This window comes from Drosophila suzukii, chromosome 3 (genome assembly GCF_043229965.1).
Source record: "Drosophila suzukii chromosome 3, CBGP_Dsuzu_IsoJpt1.0, whole genome shotgun sequence".
Taxonomy (NCBI): Eukaryota; Metazoa; Arthropoda; class Insecta; order Diptera; family Drosophilidae; genus Drosophila; species Drosophila suzukii.
Window position 1 is genome coordinate 59964043 of NC_092082.1, and position 22649 is coordinate 59986691.

General features: G+C 40.6%; 1 protein-coding gene across 1 annotated transcript; it reads right to left on the reverse strand.

Moving 5' to 3' along the window:
- Positions 1-1109: 1109 nt before the first annotated feature.
- Positions 1110-2148, reverse strand: TwdlV (TweedleV). Its single transcript, XM_017076787.4, has 2 exons — positions 2006-2148; positions 1110-1941 (listed from the first exon to the last, which is right to left on the reverse strand). The coding sequence occupies exons 1-2, from the start codon at positions 2018-2020 to the stop codon at positions 1198-1200; spliced, it is 759 nt and encodes a 252-aa protein (XP_016932276.2). The 5' UTR covers positions 2021-2148; the 3' UTR covers positions 1110-1197.
- Between the last annotated feature and the right edge of the window lie 20501 nt (positions 2149-22649).

A 22649-nucleotide genomic window follows, 5' to 3' on the forward strand; every position in this document is an offset into this window, starting at 1 on the left:
CAAGAAACTTTGCTTAATTGTTATTTTTACAAAATTTAAATGTAATTCAAAATATTAGAAGCAAAAAGTGTTTGTTTTTGGATTAAAAATCCTATGTTACCTCTTAAGCTATGAGCCTCTGTATATGTACACTAAGGCTTGACGAAGCTTGCTTATTTTCTTATTTTTATTATTTTTAGCTAACTTTTCTTTAAACAAGAAAATGTATCTTAATTTCATTCAGATTTGGTTCTATGAGTGTACGGCGATTGATTTTGCAGTATCTTGACACAGTTGGAGAAGCATGTGTTGGATGTTAACATACATTAAATGGCCTGTTTCAATAACATTAATCCGCGTTTGAATAAAATTCTCGTAATTTTAATTACATTGTGCTTTGCTCGTATGAGATTTATCAAAAATATAGTAGTCAATATACCCATTTGCGCAGATCGCTATTATCCCAGAATAAATCTTAACAAGGAAGAACGCTATAGTCGAGTTCCTCGACTATCAGATACCCGTTACTCAGCTAAAGGGACCAAAGGGAAATGGAGATATGCAAGCAGCAAAGGGAGATTAAAATCCGCCACCTACCGGCGGTAGACAGATTTAAGCGTTATGGGCGTTAGAGGGGGCGTGGCAAATGATTTTTTTGGATCAATCGATAGGTATTGACGAGACCAATACATTGCAGTTAACATTTTTTATCTAGCATGAAAATTGTGGACGTCACAGGTTTGGGCGGTTTGTGGGCGTTAAAGTGGGCGTGGCAAACTTTTTTTGGGTCAATCGACAGGTATTGATGAGAACAATACATTTCAGTTAAAATTTTTATTCTGGCATCAAAACTGTAGGAGCCACCGTTTTGGGCGGTTTGTGGGCGTTAGAGTGGGCTCAGGAGTCTGCATGACAAATCTCAATAGCCCTCATCGGTTATCCGGACAGACAGAAGGACAGACGGACATGGCTAGATCGACTCGGCTAGTGACCCTTATCAAGAATATATATACTTTATGGGGTCAGAAAAGCTTCCTTCTGCCTGTTACATACTTTCCGACGAATCTAGTATACCCTTTTACTCTACGAGTATAAAAATACTTAAAATCAATTGAGTAGACAGTTTAAAATTAAATTCAACAGCGATATTATTTTATTAATAACAACAATTTTCACAGAGGACTGTAAAGTTTCTTTTGGGGGAATAACGCTCAACGTTTAGAAATTGGGTGGCAGGTATGCACTGCCCGTGTGCGATCCGGCAGAAGCGGAAGAGATCTGGCCGGCTCCGGTGCCGCCCACAGTGGATCCGGAATCTACGTGGCCGTCGCTGCCTCCCAGGGCTCCAATAACTGAGGTGACGGGGGCCACTCCCTCATCGGTCAGCTGGCTGCTACCACCCAGGGCGTCGTACTGGGCCTGGATCTGCTGCTGTGCGTGGGCGGCTTCCTCGTTGGTCTTGTACTTGATGAAGAAGACCTCCGGCTTGCTAGTGGAGCTAGCTTGTTCCACAACCTCGGCATTCAAGTCGCTCTCGCCCTTCTTGCTCAACACGTATATGACGGTCTTCTCCTCGTTGGCGGCGGGACTGATCTTAATGGTCTTCTTGTTGTTGCGCTGGGGCGACTTTATAAACACCACGTTGTAGTTGCGCTTGGGGACGCCGACGGTAATGTGACGCTCTTTGTAGTCCTCAGCCTCCTCCGGGGCGGAGTGGATAAAGAAGCGCTTGGACACGATGGCTTGCTGCTGCTGAAGCTGTTGTACCTGCTGCTGGTGATGGTGAGCCTGCACGGCCTGCTGCTGGTAGATGGGTTGCGCCGGGACCGGCCCCACCTGAGCAGCTCCCTGGAAGAAGGAGCCGCCCCCACTGGTTGTGCTGATGCCACCGAAACCGGACGGGCCAGGATTGTAGTTGTAGCCCTGAGGGGCGGCCAGCGCTACGGCGAAAATACACAGGACCTATTAAGCAATAAGAGAAGATTAGTCCAGTAATTAGCCTACTTCCCCCTTTGAATCGCCTTACAATGAATCCACGCATTTCTGGGCTTTGTTGAGCTGTTTGAGTGGGAATGGGAGGATTGAGGTTTGACTTCCTTAGCGGCTCTTAGTGAACTGTATGACTTCTGAGGTTTTCGTGGGGCTTTTATACGTAACAGGTATTGCCAACTCCGACGCTGGCACTCGAAAGTTAATGGATGAAGTTCAACAAATATCCGAGGCAGAGCCACGGACAGAGTTACGGTCCGCATTAAAGGTGCCAAAAAGAGCGCGCAGCCCTCCATTTGTTGCATGTTCATTGTATTTGTTTTAGTTTTCTTCGTCTTCTGCGCTTCTTCGCTATTCACCTTCGACCCCCTTCGCATCCCTCATTTAATGGCGAGACTTGCTGTAGTTGCTGAATACATGCCCAATTAGCGTGGTTCCCCCAGCAAAGTCTTTGTTGCGGCGCTTAATTGTTAGCCCCGATACTCCGATCATTACGTTAGGAGTCTGCGTTTAGATTTTGGCCAGTGACCACCGCTGCATAGTGCGTCGATTAAATGGTATTAAGGGCGTAATTGCGTAAGCACTAAATCAGTACTAGTTTAGCGAAGAGCTAGAAATCGTAGCCCTCCCCCGCTATTTCTCATCGCTATTCCTAGCTTCGTTGGCCTGGACAGAGCAATTTGGGTCGCTGTCCACAGCCTCCACTTTGAGCCACCGCTGATGTGCGTTGTCAAGCTTAATTAATGACCCGCCGAGCGTAATATTTGACCGGGTCTTCCAAATCAATCGTTTCTTCACCGGTTGCAACAAAATTCATTAATCATGTCTAGCGGTTAGCCTTTACTTTCTTGGGGATAAGTACCCCTTTGATTATGTTTTTAAAGCGGTTTGTTCAATGTGATGTCCCCTTTAAACACTCGCCGTTGGTGCAATGGGTAGGTTACATGAATGAACTAACTCGAGTCTCCCCAGTCCAACCCTCAGTTTTTGAGATACCCTAATGAACATGCCATGTTCAGTCTTCATTTAAGCATTCCTGCTAAAGTCAAAATTGATTTCGGAGCTGATATTGCAAGAGCTTTCGCCTTGGCCGCCTAACAAAGCAAGCGAAAATCAAAGATTTGTAATTCAGCCTAACATGTTCTGGGATATACATTACGGATGGTACCTGCTTATGTATTATGTGTGTATTATGTATCTGTACTGTAACAAACAGAAAAAATTTTACAATCTAAAAATCTAGACTCAAAATAAAAATTGCACTATATTTTAGAAAATTGAAATACTTTTGGTCCCAAAGGTAGCTAGCTATGAATTTTAGTAATTAAACTTATTAATAACAAATAAATTTTCTAAAAATCTTAAAATTAGCGGAAACGTATGCCAACTAATTATATCCTTGCAAACGGCATAATGATTTCAGTCAGTGGTTTGAAATATATATTCTTGATCAGCATCACTAGACGAGTCGATCTAACTGTGCCCGTCTGTCAGTTTCCAATAACTATCGATTTACCAAAAAAAAAAAGTTTCACGCCCACATTAACGCCCACAAACTTCAAAAAATCGTAAATATGAACGCAGTTATCTCAGAAACTATAGAAGATAGAGAATTGGGATTTCAGATTTAGATTTCGTAGCCTTGTACGCAGTGCAAGTTTGTTACGCGAAGCTGCCACGCCCACTTTAACGCACACAAACCGCCTAAATCTGTGGTACAGATAGATAGATACAAAATTTTAATTGAAATGTATTTGTTTTGTTAATACCTATCGATTGATCCAAAAAAGTTTGCCACGCCCACTCTAACGCCCATAACGCCTAAATCTGTCTACCGCCCACTTAACCATATATTGAGATCGCGGGTAGGTGGCGCATTTCAATCTCGCTTTACTGCTTGCATATCTCTATTTCCCTTTGGTCCCTTTAGCTGAGTAACGGGTACCTGATAGTCGAGGTACTCGACTATAGCGTTCTCCTTTGTTTTATTTCTATTGCAGGTAGTATATAAGTCGAAACGAGCAAAAAAATAATTTAAAACAAGAAAGGAAGTAACTTCGGCAAGCCGAAGCTTGTATACCCTTGCAGTTACATTTATTAAATTTAAAAATACAGAAAATGATTTTCCCAATAGTATATATGTCAGAAAACACCGAAGCTATAATTTATTTCATATTATTTTCTCACCAATTTTCCGATCGTTCCTATGGCTGCTATATGATATAGTCGTCCGATTATGATTAAATTCGAAATTCAGAACTAATTAAAAAATTTTATTTCCAAGCGTAAGAGGTTATATGTTAAAAACACCGAAGCTAAAATTTGTTTCATATTATTTTCCCACCAATTTTACGAACGTTCCTATGGCAGCTATATGATACAGTCGTCCGATATTGATAAAATTAAATTCGAAATTCAGAATGAATTAAAAAATGTTATTTCCAAGCGTAGGATGTTATATGTTAAAAAACACCGAAGATATAAATTGTTTCACATTATTTTCCCACCGATTTTACGATCGTTCCTATGGCAGCTATATGATATAGTCGTCCGATTTTGATTAAATTAAATTCGAAATTCAGAATGAATTAAAAAATTTTATTTCCAAGCGTAAGAGTTTATATTTAAAAACACCGAAGCTATAATTTGTTTCATATTATTTTCCCACCAATTTTACGATCGTTCCTTTGGCAGCTATAAGATATAGTCGTCCGATTATGATTAAATTAAATTTGAAATTCAGAACTAATTAAAAACTTTTATTACCAAGCTTAGGAGGTTATAAGTTAAAAAACACCAACGATATAATTTTTTTACATTTTTTCCGATTATTCCTATGGGAGCTGTAAGATATAGTTGTCCGATCCGGCTGGTTCCGACTTATATACTACCTGCAAAAGATATAAGACTTTTGGGAAAGTTTCAGCCCGATACTTTAAAACTGAGAGACTAGTTTGCGTAGAAACGGACGGACAGACGGACAGACGGACATGGTTAGATCGACTCGTCTAGTGATGCTGATCAAGAATATATATACTTAATGGGGTCGGAAACGTCTCCTGCGTTGAAAACTTCTGACTGAAATCATTATACTCTCTGCAAGGGTATAAATATCATCTCCCAATAATAAGTATAACTATATATCTTCAGGCTTAAGCAACAAAAATTATATTTTCATTAGTAATAAGCCTTATAAGCAATTGATCTATGAATAACAAAACAAACTTAGCATTTTTCCTTTCGATTCAAACTTAATAACTTTAGTCTTTTAAATTTAAAAATCATACAGAATTCTTAACCCTTAATTAGCAGAACGAACTTGCACTTCCTCATAAATAAGTAAAGCACAATACTCGTACTTTTATTATTTTAAGCCTTGAGATCCGGATTACCATCAATTCATAAATTATTATTTTTCCATTTTTATTGTCATTTTCATTTGCTTCCCCAATAAGCCATCACATTGTTAAAACTTTATGCTTAACAATAGTGGCTTTATTCCGATCGAATCTTAATTTGCCTTATTTGGATTTTTTCCATATTATGCTTAGCTATATTTCTAAATAGATTTACATCAACAACATTCTCGTTTTGAGCAACGGGTACAAACCAAATGGTCTAGCTTCTTTTCCAATTAGTAACTCTATTGGACTTACTTTCGATACACTATTGGGAGTGCAGTTAAAGGCCTATTGAATTTCGTACAAAGCGTCCTGCCAAGATCACTTGCCTGTTTCGACCGCAGTTAGTATATTTTAAGAGTACTCATCACTCGTTCGACTTGGCCATTGGTCCGACTGGTGTCAGTAGCGATCAAATGTAAATGTATATTCTGTGTGGAGCGAATATCACGAATCGCAGTACTAGCAAAGCTACGCCCCTGATCGCCTATCAAATAGAATGAAAGACCAAAAATCGATTCTAAAGACCTCACTGACTTGATGCAGTTTTCAGAGCCTAGTCTAGTGATGTGAAACAAATGAACGAACTTAGAAAATGCATCTATTTGAACGATTATATATTCCTTTTGGTAATTTTTACCACTAATATCAATATGAACTGTATGAAATGGGACGTTCACCTTTGGAATGAGATGCAATTCAGCTTGTACCTTGCCGGTCGGAGGCAGTCAACGATCTTATTGACATACTTTGACATTTTGTTAAGCCAATAATACTTATACATTTTTGCAAGGGTCTTTTTCCAACAGAGATGCATAATGGCCTCGTTGTTAACAGCAGACCACCTAAAGGGCTGTAAGGTCTCAAACTGCCCCGTAGTTATGCGACTTTGTGGAATACCGTTTATAAACGCATTGATATTAGCCTACCCTTATCTAAAACACTTAGATCGGTATCAACATTGGACAAATAGGGAACACAGTCTGAAGTCAAGACATACAGTTTTTTCATTGATCATTGAAAGTGAATTAGATGTAATTGTCACACCGATTCCCTGGCTCAAAATTTTTCGCACAATCAAAGCATAATAAATAACTTCGAAGGAATGATCACAAATCAAAACACTAGTCAATTATCTGTAGCCGTATTACTACAATACCCCTTAAAATTACTGCGGTATTTATTCTAAGTCCAGACAGCCTTAGCGAGACGGCTTCCTTGATGAGCGGGCATTCGGCTCCTGAGTCAAAACAGAATTAGAATAACTCACCAATTTGTTGAAAAGTTCCATGGGGCTCAAGTACGGTACACAGTTTGACATCTTTAACATAATCCCTCTTGACCGGCATTGAGCGCTCCGGACGATCCGGGCACACTGTAGCCACATGCCCTTCCTTTCCACACTTAAAGCAGATTAGAGTCGAGCGATCCCTTCCTCCATTATGCCCAGAACGTTTACAAGCTGATTGAACACGTCGCGGGGGCACACCAGACGAGTGACACTCCGCCTTCTTGCGACCCTCTTTTGAGCTTTTGTGACATCTGATATTGAAGAAAGGTCTTGTTTTCTTATTAGCCGGGGCCGACAAGACGTCGTCAGACAAGACGTCGGTCCAGCATCAAAAGAAAAGGGCTTTTAACTCCTGTTGCAACTCGTTTCGAGAATTGACTTCTGTAGTATAAGCCGAGCGTCGCAATCGCTTGTCCAATCCAGGCACGTGTGTCCAACACAAACCGTCAGGGACTTCCACCTGGACATCAGGGATGTTACAACTCTGCTTCTATACAGCGACATAGATTCTAAAAATATAAATTGCACTTATATACAATTGTGAGCTCTAATATGCTTTAAGGATTGCTCTCCTAAAATAACTGCGGATCTTGGGGAAAGAATTTGGTTGGCTGGCCAGTGCCTCTTTGAATGTGGTCCGATCTACCAAAGCGTGTGATGCCTTAGCTGGGATGGAGTGAGTCCCCGTGTAGCACAATCTGCCGGATTTTCTTGCGTGGGAACTTGTTTCATCTGCGATTGAAAACTTGCCTCTAGGATTGTTCGGATTCGATTTGACAAATGTCTTCCTAAGTTTGGGATCACCGTTGATCCAATAGAGCACTATCACTGGATGGTGTGATACATGAAGTTCTTTGATAATCCACTCGGCTAATTGTGTACACAGTAAAGCTGCGGAAAACTGAACTCTCAGAATTGGACCGATGTGACTCGACAGCGGGGGGCTAGCCTGCACATCTAGCTCACAGGTAAGCGCATCCTGCTTAGGCCATGAATGATTCTTCACAAAGTTGCAAGGACGGGACATGCCTTAGATCAAAGCTTAACCAACAACCATATGTATTTGTTTAATGTCAGGAAGGTCTTGTATGATCTGTTGCCATCGTTCGGCGAGTTGATCTGACTTGTGGTCGTCCCAATCTAACGATTCTTGCGATTTACCTTTGCGGTCGGGAGGGAAACTCCAGACTTCTTTCAAGAGGATTTTTAAAATGACGATCACTGGTGCCAGGTATCCCAAAGGATCGAATAAGCGTGCTACTGTGGATAGTAAGGGAGGTTTAGTGATTGCAGAATTGAAAGAACACTTGATATTAAGGCCAAAACCATTCTTGTTTGGATGCCAGTACGAACATAATGTTTTAATGGAGTCCTGGTTGAACATCATTGACATAATTTTCTCTTCTAAGCATCTGCTCCGCCAGCGGATAGCGTTTACGCTCGTCAGACGCGATCTGATCGCTGGGAAAGGTGCTGAGGAAGTGCCGAACGTTTCCATAGTCAAGAAATATTCGTTAATGAGAACTTTATCATCGTGCCAGAAAATTCGCTGATACTGGGCATCTTCTTCATGCATATTGTAACGAACTGATTTTATGTGTCTGCTCGATACGAGATTCGTGCGGCTGGCTCAGAAGATTGTGTGTTTGTCCCACCAAATTTATATGACGTGATTGCCCGTAGATCAGTGAGAAAACAAAGGGGTTCAAATGGTAACAGTGGGATTTATTCTCGTGGTATTAATACAGCGGGTGTGTGGCTGGGTTGGCTTCGGTATCTCCTCTTTCTGGCTCCTCGACGCGTTGACTCGTCTTCCTCTGGATCCTGGGTCTCGGGAAGCTCGAAGTGGCCTTGCTTGCCGACGCGCTGCCTCGGGGTCGCTTGTTGCACCTTAGACCCGCAGAGAGTTCGGCCTTGTGGGCTTAGGGAAGCGTCACCGTTCTCAGACTAGGGTGAACAAGCCTTGCTCTCCAGGCCTACGCTTTCGAGGCAATACCTGTCCCTTGCTCTGTCCCGGACGGTCCCGCTAGGTTCTTGCTCAGTTCGCGCTGACAGCCAAGGCTGCCGCCAGGAAGCTGACTAGCGGTTCACTTCGCTTTACGCCTAGCGCAGACGAACGTTCCACCCGGCTTCGCCCTAATGCGTGACGTCCGCGACGCTCCTGCGCTCCCCAATGAGCTCCGCGCGGAGTTGGTAACGTGGCTGCCGGAAATGTCTGCTGGCGTCGCTGTCGATGTCCTCTGCGCTGTCTTCTGACCAGTATCTCCTCGTTGTGGCACTCCGGGAGTTGGGCGATTGCTGTTCGCGAACTTCGCCGGTAATCGCAGGGCTCTCCAGGCGGCCGCCTCTTGAAACCACAAATCGATCTACCGCTCGTCCGTCACGCCAGGTCCTGCTTGGTCGGGCAAGGTACGCTGGTTCGCAGACAACTTTCCTCCCCAAGCTGACGGTTCTTCGTCGTAGGACTCTTTTGCTTGTCTCTGACAGACCCGCCGGGCGACTCGCCAGGGTCGTGACAAAGTTGGAAACAAACGCCTTGACTTAGCCGCGTGATGCCTTCCAGAACTCAGCCACCTGTGTCTCAATTCGGAGATTCCTGATGTCCCAATCCCGAACGTCTCGACGTGACGATCTTGCTCCTTGTGTGCTTCCCACGGCGCTGCTTCCGACGACTCGCTTGGTTGTAGCTCCCTCGTAGATTATTTGCTTGACTGACTGTTTACTTGGTACTTTAACTGATCTTGAAGGTTTGACTCCTCGTGATCGACTGATCCAGCTGCCAGCGCTTTGCGGCCTTATATAGAACCTCCGGGAACCGTTATTTCCCTTTTGCGCACGGCCCGCTGGATCTCTCCACTCTGGGTCCAAAGTCCGTGACTCCTGGTTGACCCACTTGTCCTTCACGTACCGCTTCCAATAGATGCTCCGCCCACTGCTGCCATTCCGCTGATTCCCGTGCCGCTTGTGGCACGGTTGTGTGCCGCTCCACTGCCGAGATGTGGCACTTCCTCTCCCGGTCCAAAGTTCACAGGAGAGACCAAAGTCCGGTGGAGTTCCGTTATCCTGTTCTTGCACACGGCACTCTTGCCTTGTCCGCGAAGTCTCCATTCTCGTTCTCCATGCTTGGTCTCCAAACTCTCTCGCTCTCCGTCCTTGGTCTCCAAACTCTCTCGCTCTCCATCCTTGGTCTCCAAACTCTCTCGTTCTCCATCCAAGTCTCCAAACTCTCCTCGCCGCGCCGTTACTACGCGAACTCGCCGCGTAACTGGTAAGCGGCCGGCCATCTGCTGCTGCTTCTATTTGTGGGGAGTTATTCAACTCCTCACAATATATATGCAGCGATACTTTTTTTTTTGATATGTCGGACACGAAAACATACCGATGGAGACGCTAGTTGAGTGTGACTCCTCGTTTTGCAGGTCGGGACTCGTGCATAGAATGTCATACAAAGACATCCCGTTAGAGGTTTTGCAGGAATCGTCGTATACGTCGCGCAACTTTGTAGTAAGACTGTCTTCCTTGTTCACAGCATTATGGGGAACGGTACATTCAGAGATTGAGAGTTGCCTTTTAGCTATGATCCTAGTGTATTCCTCCTCACTGCTTTTCACCCCTTTTATTTGTTTTATATCAAAGTACTCTTGAATAGTGCTGGAATATTGTTGACTAAACTGTGGCCGATGGTCAAGTTTGCCTTCTAGGGCGTGGGAACGATTTAATACGATTTGACTGCGTGGGGTCAAATAGTGTCTTTAATGGTAAGCAAACTAGGTATTTTTTTATTCGGCTGAGTTCGTTGAAAATGGTCTTTACACCGTTTCCTATCTGCACTGAGTTGTCTTGTCGTGGAACCCTGATCCAATTCAAAAAACCTCTGTACCATGTTGTTTAAGCTCGCCAAACTAAAACGAATGGAAATTGAAGGAGTCAACTGGTCCAAGAAATCCAACCCAGCTGTGTGTTTTGTGCGACTGGTTATGCAACGGTCCACTTTTGTATGTCCAGAAGCATCAGTTGTAGAATAGTGTCTATACCAATATTAAGATCAATGCGACCCGACTTAATGAAGTTGGGATCTGCGACTGATAACCCTTCGAGATGTTTGCACGACTTAATGCTTAAATTTTGTTTAGGTAGATGACCTAATAGCGAACGAAGGATGACAGCTGAGGACACGTAGGCATTAAATTGAGAACCTGAACATGAGACTATGTTAAAGTCGGTGCTGTGTCTGCACTGACTGTGTAACGTAGTACCTATCAAGGGAATCTCTGCTCGAACAGGAAGGCGTTTGAGTCTAAGGCCTTGAACGATGTTTATTGTAAGAAGGGTGCCTTCCGGGCCATGATTGATGGTTGTCCGGTTGAATAACTTATGATCGGAACCTGTGCAGTACTAAGAAAGGTGGTTGAATTTAGATGGGAGGCAAGTGCGCTTAAAAGTTGCGTTGATGGTGAGTTTTGTGCAGCGTCTCCGATACGAACAAAGTCTAGATCGTGCTCTAGCGGTATATCAGGATTCAAAGAGAAACTTTATTGAGCATTCGGAAAATGTAACAATGTAACAGAATCAATAGTGCTGTGGAAGCTGTATCCCCTAACAGTGAAGTTTCCTGATGGTCTGGTTGCCTGGCGATGGTTGGGATGAAGAAGATCTAGCTAGAACGGCTGGTTCCCCACTCTTAATTAGGTCGATGCTGACCAATCGATTGTGATTGTGACGTCAACGGTGTTTCTCAGGCAGTACTCCCAGCCCTGTGTTGTGCTGAAAGGCAGCGTTGTAAGTAAATGATGTGCAAAGCAATGATCACAGGAATCAATGGCAGTGTGTAGCCGTCGAAGCTCACTGATACAAACATTTGCTAAGATTAACAAATTAATAATGTGCGTTTATATTTTACATGAAGTTTAAAGGTTACTGAATACTTTGTTTCCGTCAATGCCATGTGTCTAATATCCTGGCGTCATCCGTCCGGCAGGGCTTGCTTCAAGAAATGACATTTTTGTATGTTTGAAAGGGACGTATTTTCATGGATAAAATGATGGCTTATCTGAACAATTTCCTGAGAGGCGTGAACCGGGAAATTCGAGCAGCTGAATTGTAGACACAGGCAAAGGTACATGGGTGTTATTTACAGATTATTCCCCTGAACTTTATACTGGGACTGGAAACATTGATTCGTACTTATCGGCGAATAAGCCACAGATGTGACTATATGCTTGCTCAAAATTGTGCAAGCAGCATTCTCAAAACATGGATGCGGGCGTGGACATTGCTGAATAACGAGCGCTGATTTTTGAAAAATTGTTAGGAAAGGTCGTTAAGTTTGTTAAGTCTAAGTTCATGGTAGCATTTAGTTCTCTTTACTTGACCGTCCTTCCTAGCCTTTTTAATTAATTGTCTGCACAAGTCTCAACCACAACCAACAGTGCCAAACTCTGTTAAGCCAAATCACTACATTCATTTTAATTTTTACCCATTTCAATTTCATGTATTTTAAAATACCACAAACACTCTCACAACAACATTCACCCGAGACTCACTCACTTTACGAGACTAGTGTACAGAGAGATAGCAAAAGGCCCCGGTCGAATCCGTTATTCTCCTCGATTCCTTGATTCATCCGTTGTTCGTGGTTCTGGTGTGGCGATGCACGTAACAGTGCTGGTTAAATTGCTGGTTTAAACTTATAGTAGGTTTGAAACAAGTTTTGTGCTTACTTGAACTAAGTTTACAACAGGGAGTCTTTCACACACTTTGTAATTAAAACACAGGTCATGAGTCGAACTTCACCAGTTGTATTCAATGATACTGCTGTATATCGGATTCTGGATCCATCGCCAATGGCACCACTACCGTTCGCTAGAGTCGGCAGCTTCGACACAAAGAAAAATTTTGGGATGTGCTTTTTACATGCTTTACTCATCCACTTACTTAACCACAACCTTGACACTAGCTCTTGCTTAATGTGTCTAGCAAACTTCATGTCGTGACGCGGATCTCCAAGGAAATATATTCATACAATGGAACAAATTTCAAAGCAACTGAAGAGATCGTCAAAGAGGAGCTCAAAAATTTTGGGTTCGACAAGCTCGATGTAAAATATAAACGAGTTCAATGGCGCTTTAATCCACGAGCCGCTCACACATGGGTATACCCATTTCCCCAAACGCCAATCACAACGATGAAAGCCTTAAAAATGCCTTGGAGGCAGAGGACGATGACGCATTCCTAACCACTTATTGCTTGGACCGCGAACGACTTCATGCCGATCTATTTTGGAAGAGGTGGCTGAAGGAATACATGCCAATTATCACCCGGCAATCCAAATAGTTTCCCAAACGATCTGCTTTAGCGTTCTGCCCAGGGACCCTGGCAAGACAAAATACAGAGGTTGTCACAGGTTGATACTATTAAAACTCAACATGGTATTATGGTCCGGCCAGTAACAAAAACAGCTATACTGGACTTAGCATCATAGGAAATATAAGCTGTTTATCAGCAGTCAGTTTCAGTGTGATCCCCAATAGGAAAGAAAGATTTTTTACATCTCTTGATTTTGTTTCTTGAACTAATTAAATAAAACATTAAGTTACTAAAACAACGGTGTTGAAGGCTTTATTTAAGGGTCGGCTGTAACAGTAGCCTCTTGACAAAAATCTTAGATTTGTCTGCATTTTTTCGCCAAAAGGATGATTAAATTTTGGCCCGCTGTTGACTTTTTTTTGCAAAAAACAAATTTACCTTTAACATAAAATGTTCTGATATTAACTTTTGTGACGAAAAATGGTTTTAAATTGATTAAATAAATACATTATTTAAAATTTACTCATACGTCCCGATTTAGCAAAGGAACTAGTTTTACTTTTCGACATGGAAATCAAGTTAAGAAAGTACTTTAAATATTTTGAAGGAAGCGTATTTTATGAAAATCCATGGAAAGAAACCAGATGGACTGCTATATAGCATTTATTACAATTTGCAGTCAAAATTCAGTAAGGACAAAATATTAAAAAAAACGAAGATTGGTCATAAAACCAGGTAATTAACAGACTCATGAAGAATTCTAGTTAACCTAATGTATTTTTATACCCGTTACTCGTAGAGTAAAAGGGTATACTAGATTCGTCGGAAAGTATGTAACAGGCAGAAGGAAGCGTTTCCGACCCCACAAAGTATATATATTCTTGATCAGGATCACTAGCCGAGTCGATCTAGCCATGTCCGTCTGTCCGTCTGTCCGTCTGACCGTCTGTCCGTCTGTCTGTCCGTCCGGATGAACGCTGAGATCTCGGAAACTATGGGAGCTAGGCTATTGAGATTTGGCGTGCAGATTCCTGAGCTTCTTACGCAGCGCAAGTTTGTTTCAGCACAGTGCCACGCCCACTCTAACGCCCACAAACCGCCCAAAACTGTGGCTCCTACAGTTTTGATGCTAGAATAAAAATTTTAACTGAAATGTATTGTTCTCACCAATACCTATCGATTGACCCAAAAAAAAGTTTGCCACGCCCACTTTAACGCCCACAAACCGCGAAAACCTGTGACGCCCACAATTTTCATGCTAGATAAAAAATTTTAACTGAAATGTATTGGTCTCGTCGATACCTATCGATTGATCCAAAAAAAAATTTGCCACGCCCACTCTAACGCCCATAACGCTTAAATCTGTATACCGCCGGTAGGTGGCGCATTTTAATCTCGCTTTGCTGCTTGCATATCTCCATATAGCTGAGTAACGGGTATCTGATAGTCGAGGTACTCGACTATAGCGTTCTTCCTTGTTAGATGATGAGATACAAGTGCATCTTCATTGGTTGCAATTTAACGTTTGGCCTGAAGAAGAAGTCATCGAGAAATGGAATATAATCTTTGACTACCGTATGAGCATCTTGAAAGGGTCTGCTAATCAAGTCGAAATATTACAGGAGTTGCCCATTCTTAAGCAATCTTTTGGTTATAAATTGGTATAAATTCAGAATCCACAGCCCAAGTCCTCGTCACTCACTGATCAGAATCGTCTTCGGACTCTAAATTCACCGAAACATTCAAAAGTAACAAGAACAGAGTCTACTCAATGAATTTAACCCACAACCCATCACCGGAAGCATTGTTAATAGAATCCAGAATCACATTGATTGAGTTTAAAGCAGCTCTAAACAGCCTCAATGATTATAAAATTAAGTCAGCCATTTACAAGCCGGTTAATAAATTTATACAACAACATCCTAAACAGCCACATCCCTCAGCAATATAAAAACAGTATTATAATACCGATCCATAAACCCAATACTCCCAAACTATCTGTAACCTCGTATCGTCCCATATCGCCCAACCCTTGTCTTTCGAAAGTGCTAGATAAAATCATAGCAAACCAACTCTGGTGGCTTGCAATAAACTGCAAACTCCTCGATAGTCGACAGCTCGGTTTTCGAAAGGGCATGTCCGTATCTGAATGCCTAACTCTGTTAGACTACCAGACTACCGCAGCCCTAACAACCAGAAGCCACCTCTTAATTATTAATCTCGACTTAGAAAAAGCTTACGATAAAATAGGAATCCACGCAATAATAGACGACTTACAGAGATGGCAAATCGGACCGAAATTGCTGAATTTCGTAAAGAACTTCCTAACCAATCGCAAGATCAAAGTCAAAGTGACCAACTGTTTTTTGAAGACAGACCACTGTACATTGGGATCCCTTAAGGTTCCCTGCTGTCTGTAATTCTCTTCTTAATGTCTTACAACAAACTATGCCGCACCATTGAAGTCCATAGGGGATTCCGATTATTTTCCTAAGTAGATGACTTCACCATACTGAAGAAAATCCATAAAAATGTTAACACAATATCTATAAACAGTCTATTCACAGACATATTAAGCTGGTGCGACTACTCAGGAGCGAAACTCTCTCTATCTGCCGGAAACATAGGTGCAATTTTACGATTACATCACAAGCATACTCTTTTAACCAAGCTAATTCCCTTAAAATCCTTGTCCTTACTATATCAAGAAGGTACAGGTGGAAAGATCACATATACACTCTGGCAGTAGAATTATCAAAAAGAATCAACATAATTAAATGGTTAGGCAATCGTAGATACAACTGCGATACCAGATCTTTAATAAATACAATAAATGCTCTTGTAATATCCAAGATTGACTACTGTCTCCCATTTTATGGGAATTGCCCTATCTCCTGCCTAAGAAAACTCAAAACCATTTACCATGCAGCTTTAAGACTTGCTATTGGAGCACCACGTACAACTCCTATCAATAACCTTCTAATTGAAGCCGATATTACGCCTATCGAGATTAGACTTGAGCTGACAACTGCGCGGATTTGTAAGGTTTTTTCATTCGCCAAAAATACGCCACTTCAACCGTCCTTCAAAAGATAAAGAACGCTAAAAGAAAACCCAGAATCCCTTCAATCCTACATAAAGCGTCTGAATTCGTTCTCGAAAATGGAATAAACAGCACTTCAGTTAATGTAAGGAAACAGAAACAGCCACCATGGTCCTTCTCAGAAGATAAAATAGACTTAACACTACACTACACAACTAAATCGAACACTCCTGCAACTGTATTCCAAACAAAATTCCTCTCCCTTAAAGAACACTACAACAACTACGCATTCATATACACAGACGGATCCAAGTCTGGGCACGGAGTATCTTATAGTATCACTACGGACACACGCATCATTAAAACAGCACTCCTACCAGCACATAGCTCTATCTTCACGGCAGAAGTGGCAGCTATTTATGCAGCGTGCGATTACGCTGTATCACAAAAGAAGAGATTCGTCATTTGCTCGGACTCACTATCGTCACTGCAATCAATAGCGAACTTAAGCAACCAATCCTTCTACACCGCTCGAATCAGAGATATTCTCAACACCCATCAGTCGTACATAAAATTATTGTGAATCCCAGGACACACAAACATAACTGGAAACGACACAGCTGACGCAGCTGCCAAGGAAGCTCACTTATTTCCGCACTTATACGAAAACAATTACAACTACAAGGACACACAATTATTTATCAAACAGAAATTCAAAAAACAACTCGCGTCCCTATGGGAAAATACTTCAGACCACTACAAACTAATAAACCCAAACAAACTATCTCTAAAAAATTACAACATTAAAGCAAAAGACATTAACAGCCAAGACTTGGTTAAGTTTTCAAGACTAAGGCTGGGACACTCCAAGCTTACGCACGAACACATAATAAATAAGGAAGAACGCTATAGTCGAGTACCTTGACTATCAGATACCCGAAACTCAGCTTAAGGGACCAAAGGAAAATGGAGATATTCAAGCAGCAAAAGGAGATTGAAATGCGCCACCTACCCGCGGTCTCAATATATGGCTATGTGGGCGACAGACTGATTAAAGCGTCATAGGCGTAAGAGTGGGCACACTTTTTTCTGGGTCAATCGATAGGTATTGATAAGACTAATACACTACAGTTAACTATTTATTAACACTATTTTGTATCTAGCATGAAAAATGTGGGCGCCACAGGCTTAGGCGGTTTGTGGGCGTTAGAGTGGGCGTGGCATATTCGCATAACAAACTTGCCCTGCGTACAAGGCTACGGAATCTAAATCTTAAATCCCAACTCTCTATCTTTGATGGTTTCCAAGATATCCGCGTTCATACTTTCGATTTTTTTAAGTTTGTGGGCGGCCAAAGTGGGCGAGCCAAACTTTTTTTGGGTCAATCGACAGGTATTGATGAGAACAATACATTTCAGTTTTGAAAGGTTTGTGGGCGTTACAGTGGGCGTGGCACTTGCGCTGGTTAAGGAGCTCAGGAATCTGCATGCCAAATCCCAATAGCCTAGCTCTTATAGCTTCCGAGATCGCAGCGTTCATCCGGACGGACGGACAGACGGAGAAACGGACAGGCGGACAGACCGACATGGCTAGATCGACTCGGCTAGTGATCCTGATAAAGAATGTATATACTTTATGGTCGGAAACGCTTCCTTCTACCTTCTACCTCCTTCAAATTTGTTTCATATTACTTTCCCACCAATTTTCCGATCGTTCCTATGACAGCTATATGATATAACCGCCGATGTTGAGAAAACTAATTTCGAAATTCAGAACTAAGTAAAAAATGTTATTTCCAAGCTTAGGAGGTTATATGTTAAAAAACACCAAAGATATAATTTTTTTTTCCGGTTATTCCTATGGGAGCTATAACATATAGTTGTCCGACCCGGCTGGTTCTGACTTATATACTACCTGCAAAAGAAATAAGACCTTTGGGAAAGTTTTAGCCCGATAGCTTTAAAACTGAGAGACTAGTTTGCGTAGAAACAGACGGACTGACGGACATGGCTAGATCGACTCGTCTAGTCATGCTGGTCAAGAATATATATACTTTATGGGGTCGGAAACGTCTCCTTCACTGCGTTGCAAACTTCTGACTGAAATCATAATACCCTCTGCAAGGGTATATATCTATTTATATATATAATGTCATGATGAAATGATATCTTATAAGTATGTCTGCGACACCCGTCGAAACACGCTGTTCTAACCTTATCTTTCTTCCTGCGCGTTACACTCACATGTGGCGATTATGTGTGGATCTTTAAGTTAAGACCCAAAGTATTTCACTTTGTAGTTAAGCTAAATAAGTTCATTTAATTGATATAAATAAGCAGTTGCAATCTAGAACTCAATTCATGTTTATGTCTTTTTGAATTGGTTTGGTCAAGGTAATAAACCTTGGAATCATAAAAACAAATCAGCATTGTCTTCACTTTTGACTTCTCCAGGCGCGATTTTTTGGGTTTCGGCTCCATTCAGCACTCTGGCGTTTCGTATCGGGATCATATTGAAAACACCACGTTTCGACACCAGTCACAATCTTGTAAAGGAAGTTCGGGTAATTTTTTGCCTCTTTAATGATGTCCTTCGAATGTTGGATTCTGAGCAATTTTTGGACGTCAGTCAATTTGTGCGGAACAAACCGTGCACACACCTTTTGTAAGCCCAAATGTTTGGTCAAAATGCGATAAATCGATGTTTTGGAGATGTTCAATTCTATTTCCAATAATTTCAATGATGATTTCGGCTGATTTTTTATGAATTCACGAACACACATGTTCATCGTCATTTATGTCCTCACGACCACTTTGAAAACGTTAAAACCACTTGTTTCATCAATTGAAACGTTTTGGTAAAAGTTTTACCAATTTTAAAACAAAATTTAATGTTTGCTCTTTGTTCGAAGCTCATTTTCGCACCGATGACAAAAACATACTGACACTTAAAAAGCAAAAACCTCACTTCCAATAGATGAAATGTCATGAAATTTTTACTGGAAGTCGATAAACGATAGCAGATTCTAACGCACCAGTTGACATATAGATGGCGCCACTAGAGGGCGCTAGATTAAAAAAGTCCTGTTTACTTTGGAACTCACCTTGTATTACACCAGTTTACAAAAAAAAACGATGAAATACGATATCAAGGAAACCTTTGTTTTCCGGTAAGGTACATCTCCCTGATTAAGAAACGGGCACTTAAAATTTATTCTATGGTACCAATTTTTTTTTAAGTGAAAAAAACGTTTTTCGCACTTTTTTATTTTCTAACTAGAGTTCTGATAAACCGAATTCGGTCATCTTGAAGGCTGAACTTTAACGGAGAATATGCGTCATTGATCACGACAATCCGTTGGTAAATCGATTTTTTACAGATTTTTAAACGTATACACCCAAGTTCAGTATTCGTGAGCAGCGGCCCTTAAACACTAAGTTAAATTTTCAGTGTTGAGGAACGTAAGAATTTGGTGTAAGTAGTTATGCATAACGTCAGATTCCTTGATTACCGAATTCGGTTTATCGGAACTCTAGTTAGAAAAAAAAAAAACGTTTTTTACACTTAAAATAAATTGGTACCATAAAAAACATTTTAAGTCGAGTACTAGTAGTCGACTATCAGATACCCGTTACTCAGCTAATGGGACCAAAGGGATATGGAGATATGCAAGCAGCAAAGCAAGATTGAAATGCGCCACCTACCGGCGGTAGACAGATTTAAGCGTTAAGGGCGTTAGAGTGGGCGTGCCAAAATTTTTTTTGGATCATTCGACAGGTATTGACGAGACCAATACATTTCAGCTAAAATATTTTATCTAGCATGAAAATTGTGGGCGCCACAGGCTTGGGCGGTTTGTGGGCGTTGGAGTGGGTGTGGCACTATGCGCTGCGTAAGAAGCTTAGGAATCTGCACGCCAAATTTTAATAGCCTAGCTCTTATAGTTTCCGAGATCTCAGCGTTCATCCGGACAGACGGAGAGACGGACATGGCTAGATCGACTCGGCTAGTGATCCTGATCCCAAAATAAAATAGTATTTCCGTTCTATCTATATTTAATATTTAATATTTAATTTCAGAATGGTTGAATAAAATTATACATGATTTCCCTTTCTAACAGTACTATTATTATTATTTATTGTTTTAGGCTTCCTAACGCTACAAGTTTTAAAACTTATAAATTACAGCGCTAGTCACAACTATATTTCTATATGTCGACGATTCTGAGATCAATAATCCATTAGGACCCCATTGCGATCCACTTCTAGCAGTTTATCTTGCATTTCCTACTTCACCCCTAAAGTACCATCAAATATTTTGTACAGCATTGTTTAAATTATCACATATAAGTGTTGATCCGCTGAAAAGACTTGAAAAAAAGGGAATATCTTTACTTGTTGACGGCGAGGAGCGTAGAATATATTTAACTTTAGGTCTAGTTTCAGGAGACAACTTAGGCCTCAATAGCATATTGGGTTTTACATCATCATTTGCGTCGAAATATTATTTAGGTTTTGCAAAATGCCAAAAGAGGAAGCAGCATATTCGCATAAAGAGATCATTGAAAATCTTACAAATGCAAATAACTACGCGGCAGATGTTGCGGCACTAAACGCTTTAGAAACTGGTGTTAAGTTAGAATGCATTTTCAACGATCTCAGCCATATTTCAGCAGTGAAAACTTTTTCGTTGACATTTTGCACGACGTTTTTGAGGGAATTATTAAATAGATGTGTGCCAAATTTTGCTATTTTATATAAATGAAATAACATCATACTTAGAAATTATAAATCTAAGAAAAATGAATTTTCAGTATGGTGTCTCCGAGATTGGAAATATTTTTACACAATTTCAAATTAAACACTTGAGGTAAATGAATATTAAACCCACTGCCAGAGAAATTCTAACTTTTATTACATATTTTCCGTTAATGGTGGGAGATCTTATTGCGCCAAATGGTTCCGTTTGGAAGTCTGTAATAAATCTTTTAAGATTACATTACACTTTCTGAATATTCATCAAAAGAACTAAAAATATTAAAAGAAGCTATAGAATATCATAATAAAGAATTCAATAAGTCTTCATTTTCATTTCACTTCTAGAATCATTATTTTAGACTTGTTAGCGAGTCAGGACCCTTGAAGTATCAAAACATTAAAGTCATACGCTAAGATCATAACTTCAAGAAGAAATATTCTGTCGTTTCTTTCAATAAAAATTTGTATTAGTTATGCTCAATACTTACAAAATTTTAAAATTGAAGAAGTAGTAGTAAAAGCTCGCTCTGAGCAAGAGACTCTTGCTGTCTTCATTTATGTTTTCTGTTGAGCGCTTTTCGTTGAGCTCATTGTATGTCGCTCTTTCAATGAGCAGTGCGTAAAGAGCGGAACGAGAAACGCTCACACAATGAGAGTCAGCAAAAGACCGATTATCCGAAAAACTCAACGAAAAACTCTTCACATTTACTTTCGTTGTTGTGAAAAAGAAATAATATACAAAATTTGTTTAATAGAACAATTTAAATTTGTTTTCAAATATTTTTGTTAACTATAACAAAATGCGGGTGAACTTCCGTTTAGCTCCAACGCCCGATTTCGTTCAAACTTTCAATATCCAAGTTTTTTGGGGTCCTAATTACCGGAAAAATAATCAAAGTTGGCGCAAATAACGGGATCATGGAAAATAACGGCAAAAACTGTTTTTCGTAAATATCTTCGAATATATTAACTTAATCAAAAAGCTTGCCAGGGAAAAATGAAAGCTATTAAGGAAATAAGAAATTTTTTTTTTATACAAATTTTCTGTAAAACTAATAGTTTTCGTTAAAACCGCAAAATAAGATTACATTTTCACACGGTTTGAAAATAGTAAACCGTTGCAGCACACTTGCGTCATTTTGCACGATATATCGCAGGAATGCTTGTTGTTATGTCGGCGTGTCAATATCGATATCGATGCCACTCGTTGTTTTAGTGATGGTACGACCAAAACACGAGATAGGCATTAAAATTTTTAAGAACACGAAATTAAAATAATAAAGTCTAGATGAAAAGTATAAGCAAATTAAAATGTTGGCAAGAGCATTTCAGTTCTCGTAGCTCAAAATAAAGGTAAGAAAACAAAATAAAGTTCAAATTATAAAACGGAAATAAAATATATTACCAAAAATTATAAAATAAGCATTTCTATTGTCGCAAGCAAAAATTTTCTAAAACAAAATTGACCGGAAACTTGCGTTGCAGATGTAGCCAGCACAACCTGCGCTAGTGCACTTATATGAGGAAACTTAAGCTGCAAGGCATTAAAAAACTCCAATATATTTGAATTTAATGGCTAGCGACCTAATGTAACGTCGAAGTTTTCGATGTCAGCATAAATTTTGACAAGTTTTGCATAAACGGGATCTTTTTTGCTTTCTGACACTGTCTGAAAATCGAAAAAAATACCGAGAACAGCGACTTTTCTTAAGATGAGGATGCGGTTAAAAGAGTTGTCGAGAATGAGGAGTCAAACATCTCTTTACGCACAGGAGTTTCGAGCGCTGGAACATTTCGTACTTGTGCCTTAAATAATAAAGCTATAATAGGTATGAAATGTTTTTTGGATTTTAGTTTAGTGGAAGAATTAGTTTTTGACAAAG